This window comes from Pneumocystis carinii, assembly GCF_001477545.1.
Source record: "Pneumocystis carinii B80 chromosome Unknown supercont1.9, whole genome shotgun sequence".
In the NCBI taxonomy this organism is placed as follows: domain Eukaryota; kingdom Fungi; phylum Ascomycota; class Pneumocystomycetes; order Pneumocystales; family Pneumocystaceae; genus Pneumocystis; species Pneumocystis carinii.
In genome coordinates, this window is record NW_017264721.1 from 304482 (window position 1) to 326243 (window position 21762).

At 31.4% G+C, this 21762-nt stretch overlaps 8 protein-coding genes across 8 annotated transcripts; 4 read left to right on the plus strand and 4 right to left on the minus strand.

Annotated features, from left to right (window-relative positions):
* The first annotated feature begins 60 nt into the window (after window positions 1-60).
* T552_02197 (hypothetical protein) lies at window positions 61-2576 on the plus strand. The gene is made up of 7 exons (XM_018370750.1): window positions 61-932; window positions 979-1148; window positions 1201-1808; window positions 1855-1942; window positions 1989-2214; window positions 2276-2429; window positions 2471-2576. The coding sequence occupies exons 1-7, from the start codon at window positions 107-109 to the stop codon at window positions 2529-2531; spliced, it is 2133 nt and encodes a 710-aa protein (XP_018225639.1). The 5' UTR covers window positions 61-106; the 3' UTR covers window positions 2532-2576.
* Window positions 2577-2864: 288 nt separating this feature from the next.
* On the plus strand, window positions 2865-3681 carry T552_02198 (hypothetical protein). Its single transcript, XM_018370751.1, has 2 exons — window positions 2865-3233; window positions 3278-3681. The coding sequence occupies exons 1-2, from the start codon at window positions 3100-3102 to the stop codon at window positions 3663-3665; spliced, it is 522 nt and encodes a 173-aa protein (XP_018225640.1). The 5' UTR covers window positions 2865-3099; the 3' UTR covers window positions 3666-3681.
* Window positions 3682-3740: 59 nt separating this feature from the next.
* Window positions 3741-7663, minus strand: T552_02199 (hypothetical protein). The gene is made up of 13 exons (XM_018370752.1): window positions 7435-7663; window positions 7155-7380; window positions 6937-7109; window positions 6465-6896; window positions 6345-6417; window positions 5979-6294; window positions 5746-5938; window positions 5596-5701; window positions 5478-5549; window positions 5274-5435; window positions 4402-5229; window positions 4043-4358; window positions 3741-3997 (listed from the first exon to the last, which is right to left on the minus strand). Exons 1-13 carry the CDS (start codon window positions 7615-7617, stop codon window positions 3787-3789), a joined length of 3291 nt encoding a protein of 1096 aa, XP_018225641.1. The 5' UTR covers window positions 7618-7663; the 3' UTR covers window positions 3741-3786.
* A 137-nt stretch (window positions 7664-7800) lies between these two features.
* Window positions 7801-10004, minus strand: T552_02200 (hypothetical protein). The gene is made up of 7 exons (XM_018370753.1): window positions 9956-10004; window positions 9815-9912; window positions 9306-9764; window positions 8837-9251; window positions 8673-8767; window positions 7891-8626; window positions 7801-7845 (listed from the first exon to the last, which is right to left on the minus strand). Coding segments are annotated over exons 1-7 (1812 nt in total). The 5' UTR covers window positions 9963-10004; the 3' UTR covers window positions 7801-7843.
* Window positions 10005-10253: 249 nt separating this feature from the next.
* Window positions 10254-11979, minus strand: T552_02201 (hypothetical protein). The gene is made up of 2 exons (XM_018370754.1): window positions 11256-11979; window positions 10254-11199 (listed from the first exon to the last, which is right to left on the minus strand). Exons 1-2 carry the CDS (start codon window positions 11933-11935, stop codon window positions 10299-10301), a joined length of 1581 nt encoding a protein of 526 aa, XP_018225643.1. The 5' UTR covers window positions 11936-11979; the 3' UTR covers window positions 10254-10298.
* A 533-nt stretch (window positions 11980-12512) lies between these two features.
* Window positions 12513-18644, plus strand: T552_02202 (hypothetical protein). Its single transcript, XM_018370755.1, has 4 exons — window positions 12513-12862; window positions 12919-15179; window positions 15265-18062; window positions 18115-18644. The coding sequence occupies exons 1-4, from the start codon at window positions 12559-12561 to the stop codon at window positions 18596-18598; spliced, it is 5847 nt and encodes a 1948-aa protein (XP_018225644.1). The 5' UTR covers window positions 12513-12558; the 3' UTR covers window positions 18599-18644.
* A 221-nt stretch (window positions 18645-18865) lies between these two features.
* T552_02203 (hypothetical protein) lies at window positions 18866-20531 on the minus strand. The gene is made up of 11 exons (XM_018370756.1): window positions 20395-20531; window positions 20120-20343; window positions 20039-20068; window positions 19961-19990; window positions 19821-19918; window positions 19748-19777; window positions 19540-19702; window positions 19457-19497; window positions 19213-19412; window positions 18996-19169; window positions 18866-18954 (listed from the first exon to the last, which is right to left on the minus strand). Exons 1-11 carry the CDS (start codon window positions 20484-20486, stop codon window positions 18912-18914), a joined length of 1125 nt encoding a protein of 374 aa, XP_018225645.1. The 5' UTR covers window positions 20487-20531; the 3' UTR covers window positions 18866-18911.
* A 206-nt stretch (window positions 20532-20737) lies between these two features.
* T552_02204 (hypothetical protein) lies at window positions 20738-21693 on the plus strand. Its single transcript, XM_018370757.1, has 2 exons — window positions 20738-21394; window positions 21443-21693. The coding sequence occupies exons 1-2, from the start codon at window positions 20784-20786 to the stop codon at window positions 21648-21650; spliced, it is 819 nt and encodes a 272-aa protein (XP_018225646.1). The 5' UTR covers window positions 20738-20783; the 3' UTR covers window positions 21651-21693.
* Window positions 21694-21762: the final 69 nt, after the last annotated feature.

A 21762-nucleotide genomic window follows, 5' to 3' on the forward strand; every position in this document is an offset into this window, starting at 1 on the left:
TTACCGGGTATTTTAGGTATTTCGTTTTTGAACGGTTAAAAACGGGTTAATAATGGTGGATTAGGGAGCGACCGTTTGAAGAACAAACGGTCGCTTATTTTTACGTATGAACCAGGAACCAACATACGTTTATCTTCCTCCGTCGCTAAGATTTCCTGTTACTGTTGTTTCTATTAGTGTAAAGGTTTTTCAGCCGGTGAAAAAGCATGATTTATTGCTTTCCTATAGATATCAAGGTACATTTACGGAATATGATGAAGATGGGTCAGAACGGAATGTTGCACGTGAATATGTAGATGTTTTCCAGAGTCCTATTGAGGGGGTAGTTGATTCCTGGTTTGTAAGGGAAGGGGTAGTGATTAAAGATCAATATATACGTATTCTTTCTATTATAGAACCATGTCTTCATTCGGTTCAATATCATGGATTATGTGCTACATGTGGTAGGGATGTTACGCAGCAGGATTTTATGGGATTTTCGGATTCTACAAGAGCGACGATTCAAATGTCACATGATGCGACAAAATTGACAGTAAGTCGACAAGAAGCGGCTAGACTTGAGCGGGAGACAGCAGAACGTTTATTAAATGAAACAAAGTTATCGTTAATTGTTGATCTTGATCAAACGATTCTTCATGCAACGGTAGATCCTATTGTTGGTGAATGGTTATCAGATCCATCTTCTGAGCATTATGCAGCTGTTCGAGATGTTCAAACATTTTGTCTTAGAGAGGGGAATGCAAGTATAGGTAGTTGGTATTATATTAAAATGCGACCGGGTCTTGAACAATTTCTTGAAAATATTAGTAAATTATATGAAATGCATATTTATACAATGGGAACACGAGCGTATGCAGCATCAATCGCTCAATTAATTGATAAGGATAAGAAATATTTTGGAGATAGAATTCTAAGTCGAGACGAAAGTGGAAGTAAGTATTATTATCATTCTACTTTTTTCTATAAAATTGTTTTAAGATACTACGCAAAAAAATATACAAAGACTCTTTCCTGTTGATACAAGTATGGTTGTTATTATTGATGATCGTGCAGATGTATGGCAATGGAGTCCAAATTTGATTAAAGTTACGCCGTATGAATTTTTTGTTGGAATTGGTGATATTAATGGAGATTTTGTAACAAATAAGGTATGATTTTCCTTTTTATGAAGTAGACATTTATTTAATTATTTTTATAAAGCCTTCATTACATAATTTTTCATCATCACTTATGCCCGCTTCATTATCCGCATTACAAACATCTCCGACTAACCAACAAACTATGTTTTCATACTCTCCTGAAACGCCTTTTATACCCACTCATGATAATGTTTATAATGATATGCTTGCGAATGATCTTAATACTGTTTTACAAGATGATTTTCGACAGGCCATGTTTGAACATAAGATTAACTCTCTGGTTTCTGGAAATCAGGACGTTTTAGTTGTTGTTAATGACCAAACAAAGACTGGTCAATCGTTTAATGGAATAAACCATTTGGAATTCTTCAAAAAACCGACTGAGAAAATTTTCTTTCATAATAATGATACAGAATTGCAGCGTTTAGAATCATCTTTAAGATTGGTTCATAGAGAATTTTATAAAGAATACAACAAGCTTTTAAAGACGAGAAAAAAACATGATTTGATTGCATCATTTTTTGAAAATATTAATTTACAAAAAAATTATGATCCAGATATAAGTAAACTGGATATCAAGATAATAATGCCGGCGCTTAAAGAAAATGTATTAAAAGGAACTGTTTTGTTATTTTCAGGTGTAATACCTATGGGTGTTGATGTTTTAAGGTAAGTTCTTTCTGGATATAATATATTTTTTATAAATAATAATAAGTTCTAATATTGCTCAATGGGCCATAAATTTTGGAGCTCAAATTGCTATAAATATTTCTAATAACGTGACACATTTGATAGCTACAAAAGTTTTTTTTGAAAAAAAAGAAAAGAAGAATTTCTAATTAATATTAGATACGTACAACTAAAGTAAAAAAAGCTCAACAAAAGAATATTAAGATAGTATCTATTGATTGGCTTCTCCATTCTATATCTCATTGGAAACGATTGCCAGAATCCGATTACTTATTGCATTCATTTTCTGAAAACGATATTTTTAATAATATGCAATTTCAAGGGGATTTTCATCCTTTATTAGATATGAATGATTCATATGAATTTATTTCTTCTGATAATAAAGGTACTAATCAGAATTCTAGATATACAATGATATTTTTTACTTTTAACTAATTTATTTTTAGATGATAAAGGTACACATGAGGTTTTTGAATCTGTAAATAGTGAAAATAAAGTCGGTACTATCGACTGGGAAGATGCTATTAGAGAGGTCGATGAATTTTTGGTTGAATCGTGCGATAGTGCTTTAAGCAGTGATGATGCTTCTAAAGATAAAATGTATTAAAAAAAAAATTAAAGTTATTTTTAACTCTTTCTAGTATTCCTGCTTTTGAAAAGAAAAGAAAAATATCATATTTGTTTGAAACAGATAAATCATAATATCTAAAAATTACAGGAAATGATATACTAAGAAAAAAATACTAGACTCTTTAAAAAAAAGATTCTAAATGTTTATACTTTTTATATATTCTATCGAAAATATTTATGTTTTCTAACTCTTAGAGGTTCATGCATCATTTATAGTTATGTTAATGATATAAAATAATATCTATTTCTACCTTTCAAAAATCATTCATTGTCTATTAAATATTCTTTAATCACTTATTTTAAATGGATTTTATATAACAATTTTTTTATATATTAAAAAGATACTTAAAACTATATAATATTATCTAAAATTTAAGTTTTTTATAATATACAAGAAATATTTTATATTAAAGTGTCTTTTTTCTTCTTTTTCTTAATAAATTACATTATGCCTTTAACAAGTTTGAGATATTTTTTTGGTGGAGCTATTACTGCTGAACTCCCTCAAGATTTCATAGATGCTAGGTTAAAATTGGAATTTATATTTTTTTAAAAAAATGTATTAATTTTACTAAGTCAGTTCAGAGAAATACCAGATCATCAAGAAGTATTAGTAAATATTAATGATGAAAGAAGTATTATGATTGAACTTTTAGAAATTGCACCTGTAGATGATATAGATGCATCAAAATTTCATTTTGATAGTTTAGCACAAGATAATGAATCAGAAGAGAGTTTAATCATAAATTTATCATGTATTACATTAGAAAAAAGGTTTATATTTGTATAAATTATTTTTTTTTGTTTATACATAATAGTGGATATACAGTATATCTTCTTGAAGGATTACAAAAAATATATAAATATGATAAGCGATCGTCAGATTATGTAAATAAAGAAGCCAAAGATCCATTATTGGTGCCATATGTTGCGATTTTTTTATCTGTTTTACGTTTACATGAAAAATCTACAGATATTGTTATATCTATAAATATTCCATTCATAGAAATACAGTATTTAAGTTCTTTTTTAAAGAATTTATCATTTGGAATATCAGAATTAATATCTAATCCAGATCCAAATCATTTAAATATTTTAAAAAATATATTTGATATGCAAGAAACACAATTTTCAACAAGAGAAACACTTATGAATATTTCAAATACTTTACAAATTCATGATTGGTCATTATTTGTAAACAATTAGGGTGTTAGTTTGTTTTTGGATAATATAGTTTAGATATATTTTTAAATAATGTTTATCCAATATAATAATACAACTTATTAATATAAAACAATTATATAGATCAATGATAAATAAATATATTTCAGGAAAAATAAGAAGCCATTACTTGTTGTCTTTCCAATGGCATATTAGAAATAATCATATTAATTTGTTCTTGTGATAATTTCCGACAAAATAATTTACTTGAATTTAGAATTCTATCAAGAATATGACCCTGTAAAACTTCTGATTCTAATGCCTGCGCAATAGCATCTATAACTAGCGCGGGTTGTGATAATACTGCAACATGATTTCTAATAAGTATTAATTGAAATTTTTAATCATAAAAAAAAACATACCTTTCAATAAGTTCCACAAGGAATGCATATGCATATGGCGCATCTTCTTCATCATGCGTAACGGGAAGAGTTTTAACCCATAACTCAATAGCTTTATCTATTTCAGATATTTTAGAGGAATTAAATCGTAGAATTTTTGCTATAGCGCAACAAATGTTTTCTGTGGCATAAATATGATCTTCACTTCTAGAATCAGGTCGTTCAAAGCAACGAAATAAATGAGGCAAAGAAGCAGAACATATCATTGAAAAAGGTTCTCCGCCATATTGACCAGCAACACCTATACCGTATGCAGCTGCTTGTCTTACACCTGGTGCTAAGAACAATTAATTATTTAAAAGAATATAATCTAGATATACCATCATCAATTATACCATTAGATAAAAGTTTTAGAAAATGATCTTTATATTTCCATGCATCTGGACCTGTAAACTCGATTAAGTCATCCATTACACAGATTGCCCATTGTCTAGCATTAGGATCGTGTTGATTATTTGCAAATTCATCAAGATAAGGTAATAAACGCTCCCAATGAGGAAGAAATGACAATCTATGTCTTTTGAATATTATATGAAAAGTTTTACTCATTTCACTAAGAAGATCATCATCTAATGCTATAGCAGATGCAACATCCTCATCTTCTAAATTGGCTTCATCAGTTTGATGATCATGATACCTTTTTTGAACTCTTGTAATATAATCTTGAAGCTGAGATTCTGATGATGTTATAAATGTGTCCATTTTTTCCGAATTTAAGCAATTGTTTCCAACTACATCAATAGATTCATATAAACACTGATATAATTCAGTTAAAACATCAATTGCAGATTCGGTTTTAATCAAATTAATAATTTTATCTAATAATGTTTCCCATACCAACATTAATTTGGAATTATTTTCACCATGAGCTTCTTTTATACAAGATAATAACTGAGGAACAGCTTTTATTGACGCAGAACGGACGCCATCATGAAAATAAAAATTTAAACCAGGTATTACTATATCTTTAAGTATTTCTTCCACATATGGTTCGAATGCTGCCTTTAACTCTATGGCATAACATAATAACATTTCTATTGCAATGCACTTTTCTTCTAACGCACTAGTTTTTATTCCAATTTGTTGGCCCTGTAGAGATATAAATTCCCATCCATCTTCCTGTAAATATTTTTCATTATTATCATCATCTATGCTAATATAAAACAATAATCAAATATGATAAGGCTTTTACCGTCCAAAACAGTAAAATCTGGCTTCAATTTAGCTGAATGAAGAAGAGGAGGCATAATAGCCCCCATATAAGGAATAAAATCTTTTCCCATAACTTTACATATCCTACCCCAAGCTGCAATAAGATAACTCCCTTGAAGATCATCGGGCTCAGTAATTGTATCTAATAGAATTAGAAGCAAAATATGTAATTTGTTCAATATACTTTGAATTGAACCTAAAGTTTGAATAATTTCATCAGAATTTGAAGAGAATTTCTCTTTTCCAACTGCTATAGCTATATTCTAATTAAAATATAAGTGAAATAAAATTATTAGTTATACCAATCAAGGTAACACACTCTATAGCTTTTCCTCTTAATAGCTTATATTCTTTTTGTTTAGCTTGATTGAGTATATTGATCAAAAGTGGAATAATTGAATCATAATACTATAAACAATTCAGAAATATTTTGTTAAATATGAAATAGTTACTTTAATAAATTTCTTTTCTGCAGCATCTGCAACAGTAGCGATAGTAGTAATTGCTTGTTCTTGAACATAACGTTTTTGATTTTTAAGAAGATATAAAAGTCTATTAAGGATATCATCTAAATATGGCTCTAAAATTTTATTATCGGCTTCTTCACAGAAATTTACAAGAGCAGCAGCAGCATGAGCTTGTACCCTAAAATATTATATAAAAAATCGTTTATATTATTGTTTACCTTGGTTCAGGTGCCTCTAAAACAGGAATAAGTTCACTTAACACTTGTTTATGAAATTTCTTTTGCATTGTTTTAGCAAAATCTGTACTCATTTGTCCAATAGCATTACACGCTGCCCAGCGTACTCTAGGGTGCGCATCTTTAAGCAATGGTAAAACCATATCTAAAACTCGACCAAGTTCTGCTTTCATTATCTTTTCACAACCTTCTGCTATCGCAGAAATTGCCATTAAAGAAGCATGCCGTTGATGCCAATCCTGTGAACTTATAAGAGAAGGTAACCATTGAAAGACAATCGAAAGAATAACTTTTCCGCCTAAATATTTATTAATTTATTCGACAAAATAATAAAATATATTTAAATACCCAATTTTCGTGCTAGTCTATCCATTGCTTGTTCACCAACTATATGGTTTAATTCACTTTCCGCAAAATCCAACTAAACAAACATTAATAACAAATAAAACAAAAAAAAACATATTATACATCATCTGTTTCAAGCCATTCATCCAATTTGTCTCCTTCTTCTGTTCCTACTTCCGTCATAAATGATAAACACTCATATATTACACTTTTTGCATAGTTTTCATCTTTACGGCACATTCCAGGAGCGCCTTCACTAAATGTTACCAAAAATTCTAGGCTTGATTGCCTAGCTGAATTCCCAAGATTTTTATTTTTTAAGGATTCTACAAAAAATTGAACCACTGTTGGAAAATACGGTTTAAATATTTTTGGATAGACTTCTGCTAATTCAATTAAGTATGTCAAAGCAGATGTAAAGGATTCGCCATCATGAGATTGAAGTAAAGGTGGAAAAACATCTAACATCAATGGAAGTAATGATACAAGTTCATGAGAATCCGATTCCAATGATGTAAATAATGATGATAATGCTTTTAATGATGATATTCGAACCTAAAACCTTTAATTATCAAAAAAAAAACCAAATTTCTACTTTAACATCGTTATCTTGTAAGCTCAATTCAAAAACCTGTTTTATCACATTTATATCTTCTTTTTTTAAAATCTCTGGAATAGATGCAAATATACGAAATGTTGATTCTCTTTGTCCTGAATTCATAGATTTCGTACATTGTGATAGTATATACAAAAGTTCCGGCCATTCAACTTCAAATTATCATTTTTAACCCTTTTTTTTTAAAATTATTATACCATTCTCATCATAAAGCGTATGTGCCACTTCTGAAATCGTATCTGCTATTTTATGTCGAACATTTTCATCATTTTCTTTCGTAAAACTTTCTAGTAATAACGATTGAACTTTTTTCGCCCCATCTTGACTTAGCATATTCCATAACATCGTCTCTTTTGTATCATTTACAAATGAAATCGGTTTAAATGATATTCTCCGAAGAAGAATAACTGCAAAACTACGCAACTATTTCTTCTATCAATATAACCCTTCCAATCTCCCCTCTTATATATCACTCACTGAGCTATCTTCCGATATATTCACTTGTTCCGCTAGTCCCACTAAAAGAATTTCTGGTTCTTGTGCAATCCATTGTTCATGTAATGATGCTTCCGCTTTCATTCGAATTTCATTATCTGTATGTTTTAAAGAAGATAATAATGATGTTAAAGCCAATGCTGTTTCCTGCTCTATAAAAGGCATCTTTTTATTAATTTTCCCATATATTTTTCTAAAAAGTTAATAACATAATAAGTTTAAAAATTTACGAAAAAAAATAGTAAATAACTAGAATATAAGTGAAATATAAAAACAAAATAGAATGATTAATATAAACCGTTTTTAGTTCCTTAATGTTGTAGTTATTGTAGTAAAAGATTTTTTTTTGTAAGAAAGATTTTTTTTGAAAAAGAAATATATAGATAAATATCTCTAATAAAGAAGTTAATAAGATAAAAAATCAAGTAGAATAGAAACATTTTTGTACGTATCTGTAGATAATAGCGATAGTAGCGATGCAGAGAGCAATTGAGCCAGAAAAGAAGAAAACGGTGGAGAGATTTGAAGTAGAATTGTGATTATTTTGATTATTATGATTATTTTGAAGAGGTGATGAATCGGTAGAATTTTGATTAGTAGAGAAATTTGGATGTTGAATAATAAGATTTACTTTATCTTCACCATTTTTATAAGCAAGTTCGACAGCATGAAGTACATCATCATCGGTTGTGATTGCTATTATATCACCATCATCGTCAATAAAATTAATAGCTAAATCATCAGAATGACCCAATTTATCAAGCTCTAATTTTAAACGTTCAATGACAATTTGTTTAAGAGATAGAAAACCGGCTTGAGGAATAAGTTGTATTCGATGTGTTTTGCCATAAAGAGAGGTAAATTTAAAAACGAATGGAGTTTGATTTAATAAAGGAGTTTGATTTGATGGTAATGTATTTTTGTTTGAAAGAAGAGATGTATCAATTGGAAAAGCCCAATTATTTTTTTGTGTTAATTTTGTTGGAGAAACTTCAGGTGAAAGGACCTGTAAGTTTTGTTGATTTTCAGATAAAGGAGTGCATGAAAAAGATTGATAAGGATGAGATGCAGAAAGCTGATTATCAGATAAAACAGAATCGGTATCACCACCTATAGTATTCCAGAATTTATTCCAAATAGGACCATCACCATCAGATGAGTTAATATTCTTTATCTAAATTTATCAATTGTTTTTTAAAATTAAATTAAAATTAACAAACTTGTTCTAAAATGAGATATGTTAATTTCATAACATCAACCATCCCAATGACTTGAGATTCTTGATCTAATACGGGAAGATTGAGATAATGACCTTCTATTGAAACAGATTAATGTTGATATTTTGAATTATAATGAAAAATTGTTTAAATATTAAACGACTTACCATCCATTTTCCTAAGAGCTTCTTGAATACTCATATCCATTGGAGCACAATCAGGATGAGGAGTCATGACTCGAACTACAGAACAATTTGCAGGATCAAGTCCTGGTGCAATAACACGCAAAACAATATCCTTAGATGTAAAAATTCCAGAAATATTCATTTGATCCATAACTAAGACTGCTGTCGTATTATTTTCTCTCATAAGAAAGGCCGCATCTCTAACACTAGTTCGTATATTTACTGTTATAGGCGTGGTTCCATCTAATGCACTCGCTAAATTCGGTCCTGACATTCTTTGTTTTAATGTTTCAACATACTGAAAAATTTGTTCAGGTTGTTGTATTTGACTCCATTCTGTCTGAACCCCTTCTAAAGCATCATATAATTGCTGAGAACTTGAATATGCACGCTCAACCTTATACAACATACATATATATATAACCCATTTAAATAAAAAAAATATACAAACCTTTTTCATAGCCTCATGAAAACACTTTGTTATATCTAATATTCCTGAAACATTCCCGTTTTCATCACATACTGGCAAATGTCTAAATCCCTTATGTACCATAAGATCAAGTGCATCTGTTGCTGATGTATCATTTCGTGCACATAAAGGATTTTCCGTCATTATATCTTCAATAAAAAGACTCCTTGGATCCATATCCATTCCTACTACACGGAATGCAAGATCTTTTGCAGTAAAAATACCAATTAAATGTTGATCATCATCAACTACTAAAATACAATCCTCTCTTTTAGCTGCCATCAATTGAGATGCCTCTGAAACAGTAATACCAATTTGAACCGTAAGAGGAGGTGATGGTTTCAATGATAATACTGTTCTGGATTCCTGTTTACCTGGATGTAAACGTGCTGCTGTTGGTTTTTTTTTACTTAATTCATTCTCAATTTTACGCCGAATTGCCTTGAAAAACATAAGTTCTTCTCTTTATATAGACATCTAATGATAAATACTTCATCTTTTCTTGATTGTCGCTTTCTTATTTCTGATATTGATGAACTTGTATCATAATTTGCTTGATTTAAATCTTTTTGATATAAATCTTGAGTTCCTAAAACAAATTTACTATTTAAACATATATTTAGTTGTATTACTGTGCATTGTTAACTCTTTATATTCTTAAATAATATAAGTTAATTAAATACTATTTATTATATTTAAATATCAGAGTCTTAAATAGCGGTCTTAGAAAAAAATAATTTTAGTATAAATATGTATTAAATCAATCAAATATATTGGTTCTAACTAAGGAATCATATTGAATTTATAGACTGAAAAAATATGAAATCTAGTGCAGTTTAATAATTGTATAAATATAATGTCGGATAAAAATATATAAAAATATTTTAAAATGCAAGGATTAATTAATTGAATATGATTTGCCAATATTCGAATGCAAAATATCCAAAATATTGAGTGATATAAGTGTATCGAATGTTATGCAGTAAGAATAATGATTCCAAAAAAATATGCAATAATTTTAAATATTAATTTCCAGTTTGCATATATAGTTTTTCCTGAATTGTCTTTGCGATTTCTTGGATCTCTTTCTTTATCAAAACCATCTGCGACAGGGGGGCCTGTAATGCTACCAGAACCATCCATTCCTACAATTCGTAATAATGAAGAACATGTTTTAGTAGTTTCTGAAACTACTACATATGCGAGTCCTTTAAAGTTACAAGCACTCTCTTGTCTGTGTTTAATATAATATGAATGAAGAATAATATTGAGTTGATCAATGGGCTCGCAAACGGAGTATGCACCATAAACTCCTGTTCTACCATCTCCTGATACACCTTTACAACTAATTTCGCCACAAACATATGAAAAAATGCTGGAAATTTCTGTATCTGTGATATCGTTTACTGCAATACATGAAGATGCTCTAGATGCACATGCACAAAGCTCTGAATTAGGTATAGGAGGAAGTCTTGTCGATGCTGACCAATATTGACTAATAGCCGGGCATTCTGGAGGGCCATTTGTTGCTCTATATTCTGAACGGTGAACAATTTTAGGTTTTATTTTACCAATTTGTTCTTTAAGATGTTTGTAATCCTCACGTGGAGAAATGGTATTATCCGACATCAAATTAACTAATCCATAGTTATTTACATTTTGAAACCATTCATAAACAATTCCCCCGGAAAACACTTGCGTCATCTTTTCGGAATAAATATGCTCAACTTGTTTAAAAGTACGAGTGCCTATTCTTCCATTTACAATATTGCAACCATATTCAGAAAAAAATATTGGAATATTATAATGCTTAAAATCATTGACTCTATCCCTATATCCAGACGTTTCATATGTAGTAGGTTCACACCATTCATAACTAATATATAATAAGTATATCTCTTTTATACATATATATAGATAAATATAGATTACATATTAATTCCAAAAAAATCCGCTGCCGAATCTGGATCCCCACATGCAAAATAATTCGCTGACGGAATACGCGTATGTTCATGATCATTTGCCGCGTATCCTACTGGAATTCTCCTGTATTTTTTCTTTTTTATATAAGATTTCACATCTCGTATCGCTGCTTTAACATATGCTGCTGAATGCGTATTCTCCGTATCAAGAATAACCTCATTTCCCGCAAAAAAACCCAGTAAATTCGAATATCGATGCATCGCATCAATTACTTGACTATACCTCCAAAAAAGTCTCACATTCCATGACGGTTCCGTGCTAATTATAGAATTTCTTGGCTCTGAAAGATCCAAAAGAACATAGATCCCATTCCTTCCAAAAACTTCCATGCAATAATCATGATTATTCTCCGGATCCACCGTATACACCCTAATCGTATTTATCCCAAGATCTAAAAAATACCGCAAATCCCGATTACATGCTTCCCTATCTGCCAATGGATCCCTATAATGTCCCGGTTCTCCCAGTCCCAACGGTGATTGATATGCAACACCTTTTATCAAAAATTGCGTCCCATTCGAATAAAACAGCTTATTACCATATGCATATACCGTTTGCCCTCCTGCGTAGGTATATCTAATCGTATACCAAAATATAACAATATAAAATATCGGATATCCCAAATACATATGTAGATAAATTCCTCAATTCAGATTATAATCTTATCCTTATTATAGAGCAGAGCAGCAATACGAATCGATTTTCAAGCGTGCTTCGAACGCGTCTTTATTGTCATATAATAATAGCTGATACAAAAAGGTTAGTAAATATTAAAAAAAAAGGAATAATTGAATGATTTATATAAATTCAGGAAAAAATGTCAGATAGAAGGGTGACACGTAATTAAAAGATTATTTAAAAAAATAGATAAAATACATAAAAATAGATAAAAATAGATAAATAAAGTCAAAATACGCGTTTTTTTATTAAATTGACGCGTAAAATATAAAAATGATTATTATTTAATAAAAAAAAGCAATGATTTATTATATATATATCACGTGACTGTTGTCATGACAACCAGATGGTGTATCCATGGCAACGCGAATGAAATAACGACGATCGCGAATTTCTACCCAACCAAAACAAAAAAGATGCAGGAAAAAGGCATTTAATAAGGGAGATTAAGTGGAGAAACTATTAATTGAAGGGCAACGCAGATACGGTTGATGCAGAGGAATTGGATCATTTAGAAGCGTCCCTTTTTTTCCGTTTTGTTGGATGAAAAACAAGAATAAGGAGCTGTTATAAGATGTCACAACAACAGCATTATTACGATGATTCGTATGGAGGGCAGAATGGAGGGTATTATGGGGAGCATAGTTATGATAATACGGGGTTTAATAATGGTTCTTATGGATCGGGAGTGTATGAGCAACAGGGGGGGTATTATGGACCGGAATATGGACAAGAATATTATGATGAGTATGATGGAGGGGGTGCTATGTATAATGGACAAGGGCATGAGATGTATAATAGTGGGGAGGAAGGATATTATCGTCAGGAGGAGGGGTATTATGATTATCCTCAAGATGGATATGTTGGAGATACGTATGGTATAAAAAAAGATATTTTGAGGGGTAATGGAGCCAATTTATGTTTTTTATGATAGATGCGTATGGGGTGCCTATGGTTGATCAACGTTCTATGCCGTATTTCCAAGGACAAGATGAATATTATATGTATGATCGTAAAGGAAAGCGTAGAGGGTCATCCGAGGCATCGGAGACGTTTTCGGATTTTACGATGCGATCGGACATGGTTCGAGCGGCGGAATATGATTCGTATGGACGATTTGACGAGCGATATCGGTCGTATGAGCCTAGTACGGAATCGTTGAATCAAATGGCATCACGACAACGTGGATATCGTCCGGATTCTCAAATATCGTATACGGGAAATCGATCATCGGGAGCAAGTACGCCAATTTACGGTATGTACTATAATCAAGCGGCTATGATGACGTCAGCGAGATCTCGTGAGCCTTACCCAGCATGGACAGCGGAAAATCAAATACCCATTTCTAAAGAAGAAATAGAGGATATATTTATCGATCTTACGAATAAATTTGGGTTTCAAAGGGATTCCATGCGAAACATGTATGATCATATGATGGTACTTTTGGATTCACGTGCCAGTCGAATGACGCCGAATCAAGCATTGTTATCTCTTCATGCGGATTATATTGGTGGGGATAATGCGAATTACAGGAATTGGTATTTCGCGGCACAATTTGATTTAGATGATGCAGTAGGATTTTCTAATATGGATCTTGATAAGAATAGAAAATCGAATTATTCACAAAAGTCTTCGAAAAAATTTCAAAAAAATTCAGCATCAAAAAGTATTCTACAAGCATTGGATGGGGATAATTCCTTGGAATCTGCGATATATCGATGGAAGACTAGATGCACTCAAATGAGTCAATATGATAGGGCTAGAGAATTAGCCCTTTATTTGCTTTGTTGGGGTGAGGCGAATCAAGTTCGTTTTACACCTGAATGCCTTTGTTTCATTTTCAAATGTGCTAATGATTATCTGAATTCTCCACAATGTCAAGCAATGGTCGAGCCGGCACCCGAAGGATCCTATCTTAACGATGTTATTACACCCCTTTATGCATATATGCGTGATCAAGGCTATGAAATCATTAATGGCAGATATGTTCGTCGTGAGCGTGATCATAATAAAATCATTGGTTATGATGATATTAACCAATTGTTTTGGTATCCAGAGGGCATTCAACGTATCGTCCTTTCTGATAAAACTCGTATGGTTGATTTACCCTTGGATCAGAGGTATCCCAGGTTTAAAGATGTAGTATGGAAGAAAGCATTTTTTAAAACTTATCGCGAAACTCGGAGCTGGTTTCATTTATTCACTAATTTTAATCGAATCTGGATTATTCATATAACCGTATATTGGTTTTACACTGCAGCAAATTCACCAACCGTTTATACTCATAATTATCAGCAATCGCTCGATAATCAACCACCTTTTGCCTATCGTATGAGTGCCGTTGGTTTTGGCGGGGGTGTTGCTTCATTATTAATGATTGTTGCCACATTGGCCGAATGGGCATATGTTCCTCGAAAATGGCCTGGCGCTCAGCATTTAACTAGGCGTTTATTATTCCTTATCCTATTTTTCATTATCAATGTTGCACCTGGTGTATATGTAATAAAATTTGCTCCATGGAAACCGAATGTTAGCATTGTCACAACACTCATAAGTATTATGCACTTTTTGATTGCAATCTTTACATTTTTATTTTTTGCAATCATGCCTTTAGGGGGTTTGTTTGGGAATTATTTATATAAAAAAACACGACGTTATGTTGCAAGTCAAACTTTTACCGCTAATTTTGCTAAATTGAAAGGTAACGACTTATGGCTTAGCTATGGTCTTTGGATAGCCGTGTTTGCTTGCAAATTTGCAGAATCCTATTTCTTCTTGTCTCTTTCTTTGAGAGATCCTATTAGGTATCTTAACACAATGACTATAGGTCATTGTGGTATTCGGTATCTTGGTTCTTCGCTTTGTCCATATCAAGCCAAGATCACTCTTGGAATAATGTATATCACTGATCTGGTATTATTCTTTTTAGACACGTATTTATGGTATATCATTTGGAATACTATTTGTTCAGTCGCTAGGTCATTTTATTTGGGAGTTTCTATATGGACACCTTGGCGGAATATATTCTCAAGAATGCCGAAAAGGATTTATTCTAAGATTCTGGCTACAAATGATATGGAAATAAAATATAAACCTAAAGTTCTTATTTCACAAGTTTGGAATGCCGTTGTTATATCGATGTATCGTGAACATCTTCTTGCAATTGATCATGTTCAAAAGTTATTATATCATCAGGTATGTATGATCTTAGTATTATCATTGGAGGGGGAGGGGGGGAGAGGGTTTTTTTTTTCTTTCCTTTATTCCTAATGATTCGTAGGTTCCTTCTGAACAAGAGGGAAAAAGAACGTTAAGGGCGCCAACATTTTTCATATCACAAGAGGATCATTCTTTTAAAACGGAGTTTTTTCCTTCACATAGTGAAGCAGAACGTCGTATTTCGTTTTTCGCTCAATCTCTTTCTACTCCGATTCCTGAACCCCTTCCTGTCGATAATATGCCTACGTTTACCGTTCTTGTTCCTCATTATGGAGAAAAGATTTTATACTCTTTAAGGGAGATTATTCGTGAGGATGATCAATTATCAAGAGTGACATTGCTGGAATATCTTAAACAATTGCATCCTGTAGAATGGGATTGTTTTGTTAAGGATACCAAGATATTAGCCGAAGAGACTTCACTTTATAATGGAGGAGTTCCTTTTGATAAAGATGAAAAGGATACGGTGAAAAGCAAGATCGATGATTTACCCTTTTATTGTGTTGGATTTAAATCTTCTGCGCCAGAGTATACATTAAGGACACGTATTTGGGCATCATTACGTTCTCAAACTTTATACAGAACTGTTTCTGGATTTATGAATTATTCACGTGCTATTAAGCTTCTTTATCGTGTTGAAAATCCTGATGTTGTTCAAATGTTCGGTGGAAATACTGATAAATTGGAACATGAATTAGAAAGGATGGCACGTAGGAAATTCAAATTTGTCATATCAATGCAACGGTTCTTCAAATTTAGTAAAGAAGAATTGGAGAATACGGAATTTCTTCTTCGTGCTTATCCAGATCTTCAAATTGCATATTTGGATGAAGAGCCTCCGATGAACGAAGGAGATGAACCGAAAATATACTCTTCCTTGATCGATGGTTATTCGGAAATTATGGAAAATGGTAAACGACGACCAAAGTTTAGAATTCAATTATCTGGTAATCCTATTCTTGGCGATGGTAAAAGTGATAATCAGAATCATGCGATTATATTTTATCGTGGGGAATACATTCAACTCATTGACGCTAATCAAGACAATTATCTGGAAGAATGTTTAAAGATTCGTTCGGTTTTAGCCGAATTTGAAGAAATGACTCCTACAGAGGAGTCACCGTATAATCCAAATGAAATTTCGAGTGCTACTAATCCAGTGGCTATTTTAGGCGCTCGAGAATACATTTTTTCAGAAAATATAGGTGTTTTGGGTGACGTAGCTGCAGGGAAAGAACAAACTTTTGGAACATTGTTTGCACGTACTTTAGCACAGATCGGCGGAAAGCTTCATTATGGTCATCCTGATTTCTTGAATGGTCCTTTTATGACTACTAGAGGAGGTGTTTCAAAGGCTCAAAAGGGTTTACACCTCAATGAAGATATATATGCCGGCATGACTGCATTACTTAGAGGCGGTCGTATTAAGCATTGTGAATATTATCAGTGTGGAAAAGGTCGTGATCTTGGATTCGGTTCTATTCTAAATTTCACTACAAAGGTTGGTACAGGAATGGGTGAACAAATGCTTTCTAGAGAATATTATTATCTTGGCACGCAACTTCCACTGGATAGGTTTTTATCGTTTTATTATGCGCATCCTGGATTTCATATCAATAATCTTTTTATTATTCTTTCGGTACAATTACTCATGATTGTTATGATAAATTTGGGATCAATGTATAATATTTTGCTTATATGTAGGCCTCGTCGAGGACAACCTATAACAGATCCATATCTTCCGGTGGGATGTTATTCTATTGCTCCTGTACTTGATTGGATAAAGCGTAGTATTATTTCTATATTTATCGTTTTCTTTATTGCATTTATACCCTTGGTTGTTCAAGAATTGACTGAAAGGGGAGTATGGAGGGCTTCTACACGGCTTGCCAAACATTTTGGTTCTTTATCTCCTTTATTCGAAGTGTTTGTTTCTCAAATCTATGCCAATTCTTTGCTTCAAAATCTTGCATTCGGTGGTGCTCGATATATTGGAACTGGTCGTGGATTTGCCACTACTAGAATTCCATTTTCAATTCTTTTTTCAAGATTTGCTGGCGCATCTATATACTTGGGTTCTCGTACCCTTATTATGCTTTTATTTGCGACGGTTACAATGTGGATACCTCATTTAGTGTACTTTTGGGTTTCAGTATTGGCCCTTTGTATATCTCCATTTATCTTTAATCCACATCAATTTTCATGGACAGATTTTTTCGTGGATTATAGGGAATTCATTCGTTGGTTATCTCGTGGTAATTCTAGATCACACGCAAATTCTTGGATTGGTTATTGTCGTTTATCTAGAACTAGGATAACCGGGTTTAAACGAAAAGCACTCGGGCAACCATCAGAAAAGCTTTCAGGAGATATTCCTAGAGCCGGATTTAGTAATGTTTTTTTTAGCGAAGTTATTGGGCCAATGATCTTGGTACTTTTATCACTTGTTCCATATTGTTTTATAAATTCACGGCCTGGATTTGAGCCATTCGGTAAATCAAATCCCGCTAAAAATGGATCAAATCCTTTGATCCGTATTGCAATTGTGTCATTTGCGCCGATCTGTGTTAATGCAATGGTTGCCTTTGTGTTTTTCGGTATGGCGTGCTGTATGGGTCCAATTTTAACTATTTGTTGCAAGAAATTTGGAGCTGTTTTAGCGACTATTTCTCACGCAATAGCTGTAATAATCTTGGTGACATTTTTTGAAGTTTTATGGTTTTTAGAAGGATGGTCTTTCTCTAAAACTATTTTAGGATTAGTTACTATGATATCTCTTCAACGAGCTTTCTTAAAGATATTAACAATAATGATTCTTACTCGTGAATTTAAGCATGATGGGTCCAATTTGGCATGGTGGTAAGCATACATTTTTCATTATATAAAGAAATCTTGAATTTTACAATTTTAGGACGGGACGATGGTATAGTAATAATTTAGGTGTTTATGCTATGTCTCAACCTGCCCGAGAATTTGTTTGCAAAGTTATTGAGTTATCTCTTTTTTCTGCTGATTTTTGCCTTGGACATTTATTGTTATTTATTCTAACACCTATATTGGCTATACCTTATATTGATCGCTGGCATTCTATGCTTCTATTTTGGCTTCGACCTTCTCGACAAATTCGACCACCTATATTTTCATTGAAACAAAATAAGCTTCGAAAAAGGATTGTTCGTCGATATGCGACTTTGTTCTTTGGTCTTTTTTTACTTTTTCTTATGATTATTCTTGTTCCAGCTCTAGGGCATTCTAAATTTCCAAAATCTCTTAATAATATTGCTTTTCTTAAAAACTTGGGACTTATTCAGCCTTCTAATGATCCAAGAGGCGCTACCGGTAGAACCACTAGGCCAGGAAATTCCAATGGAACCTATAAATTGTTTATATACTAACAATTATTCAAAAAAATATTCAAATTTTTATGACTAATTCTGATTCACATAATACATGGTTAATTTTCTCAAAAGAATCTGCATATGGTTATATAGAGTTTTGTTTTACATAGTTCATTTCTTTGGTTTAATAGCAATTTCGTATCAGTAAATTAAAAATTTAGCTAGTTTGATTTAAAAAAAGGCTGTATTTATATTAAACAATTTAATAGATGTTTATCTTTTTCATAAATTTATAACATTAAGTGCGCTGAAATATAATGGATCTAGTTTAAGAGTATAAATTTATTTAAGTTATATACAAAGCAGGTTATTACAAAATAAACATACGATTCAAATCAATTGGGTGAGAACAGCTATAATATATTAAATATAATTTTTTAAAAATTATATTTACCTCAGTTGGGGTTTTTGATCATATTTTTGAGACAATTCAAATCTGATAGAATTCAATAGTTGTAAATATGATTGATATGGCATCTTTAGAAGTGCGTTCCTAAAAGCCCAACTCATTGCACCAGTAGCTTGGTTTCTTATACATGTATCGACTGAAGTTTGTGAATCTTTACAGCTATTATAGAATTAGTCGATCTACTAAAAAATATTTAAAATACCCTGAAAACATAATTACATCTGCAGGCGATGCTTTTGCATATTTTGCTTGCATACTGTTGTCAGAGCCTGCAGCTCTTTTAAATACTTTAAAAATAGAAGAAGTCATTCCCATCATATTTTTTGTTGATGGCCCTTCTCTTAATATTTTATTTGCTGAATCTGATAGAAGATTTTGCTCCTTAAGTTTTCCTTCTGTTGACTAAAAAATATTAATCTATATTCCTATTTTTATTTTTATTTTACATAAGTAAATGGTAAATCTAAAATAGATCCAGAATGACAACCTAAATATTTTTAATATACATTAATCAAAAAAATATTTTTACAGTCAAATATAGCTGTAAGACGACAGCCAGGTGGTAAAGGTCTAACAAGAATATTATGCATTTCATCGTCCGTAATATAACCTGCCCGGTCAAAATCAGATGGATATATTACTTCATCGCTTCCATCTTCCTCATCTCCATCAAGATCATCTATTTGACCCCCCTAAACAAAATAAATCCCCTCATTCATTTAATAATAAAAATATACATGACCACTATAATGAAAAAAAAGACTGTCCTATATATATATGTAAGAAAAATATATAAATTTATCAACATACATTCGGTCTAGCATCCTTAACAAGCCATTTCATCGCATCAATAATATTTCTTTTAGTTGGAATAGAGCGAGGATTTGTTTGATTATCTGTAAGGAAAACTAACCCTGTTATTAACTATTATAAAAAAAATAATAAAATACCCATATCATCAACATTATATCCATACCGTTCTTTCCCTGTTCTGCACTTATCTTCTTGTATTTTCTTAATCATATTACCTCGAACAAATTGTGAAATATTATTTACATCTATAATCTTCTTAAGTAACCTCTAAACCCTCAAAAACTATTTGTAATCACCATTAACACATCCTGAAAGCTGTCTAGATGTATTTATATAGTTAATACCAATAAATAATCCTTTTTTTCTCCCTGAACAGTTCGAATATTCAAAATTATATGGATAACCCGTTTGTCCTCCCGTATTCGCCTGATATCCTGCTACTGGCGCCTCATATTGATAAGGCGGTGGTACGTTAGGTCCCGTATTATAATATCCATAAGGTCCTTGGGCATTTGGTGCCCTATAAAAATATTATTAAAAAATGTATATATTTTCCTTAAAAAAATGATACATATTAGGTGTAAATTGTGAATATACATAGTTATTCTTGCAACTTGGTGTATTCGGGTGGTATTTGTGGTATCTTGCGCCTGGATAGCTCATAATTTTGTTTAACTTTTTTTAATAAATATTAAGAAGTTGTTAATAAAATGTTAAGAAGTTGTTAAGAAAAGTTAAGAAAATGTTAAGAAAAATTAGGAAATCTTAAAAAGTTGTTAATAAAAGTTAAGAAATTCTTAACAAACCTTAAGAAAAGTTAATAAAAGTTAATAAAAAAATTAAAGTCGTTAAGAAAGATGTTAAGAAATATTAAGAAAAAGTTAAGAAAAAATTAAGAAAAGTTAAAAATTCTTAAGAAAGCTTAAAAAGTTATTAAAAAGCTATTAAAAACATCTTAAGATGAATCATGATTTTGATGAAACTTTTGGTGAATCTTTAGAAAATTCGTTCAATTGGTTTAATCATTCAATGACATTAACAAGATTAACACCTTTTTTTCAATTTTCAGAGGACTCTTTAATAATCTATTCAAGAGATTTATTAGATATTATTCGTAGAACAAGATTACCGGGTTTTACGGTTATTGAGAAGTGTTTATGGAAATTAGTAGCGCCTTATGAAGGCCTTGGATCATGTATTTGGATGCATTTTTTATTTGCAGGAGATCAGACGCCAGAAAAGTCTATAATATATACATGTTTATTGGTATCATTAGGAGAGAAAAAAGAAGGATGGAGGGAATACCCATTGCTTATATCACGTATTCCCGGAGAATTGTTACAAATAGTATTAAATTACTTAACAAGTCGATTTGATTCATGGGGAATGCCATTTCAATTAAAATCGATGACATTAATTGATTTATTAGAAATGTATGTTAAATCAGTTGAACCGGGTACAGAAGATGCATATCAATCAATGGAATTGATGTTTTTGACCAAATCAATTAAAGGGCTACGTCGAATCATAGTGGGAGTTAAAGGGCAAGATATGTTAATATGGAGAGAAAGGTTTATTATTATATTTTAAATGGTATTTTTTTATAAAATATTAAATAGAGAACTTGGATTTTTTGAAGGGTTAAAGAAATATTTATTTGAACAAACAACGATTGATTTTAATCAACTTGAACTATGTCGAATTGGATGTGCAGGATTTATTATTTCGTCAGAAGGGAAACTTAAAATGTTAAAGCCGATACAATTACAAATTATTAGAGCTATTTTAAGAATGGAAACTAAGAAAAACATGGAAATAACTAGTTAATGTATTTATCTAATTAAATCTATTAAAGGCATTTTTATAGTTTTTTTTTTTATTAAGTAATGTTGAATTATATAGCATTTGATTCTGATCTAAGTTAAATTGATTTTTGAGA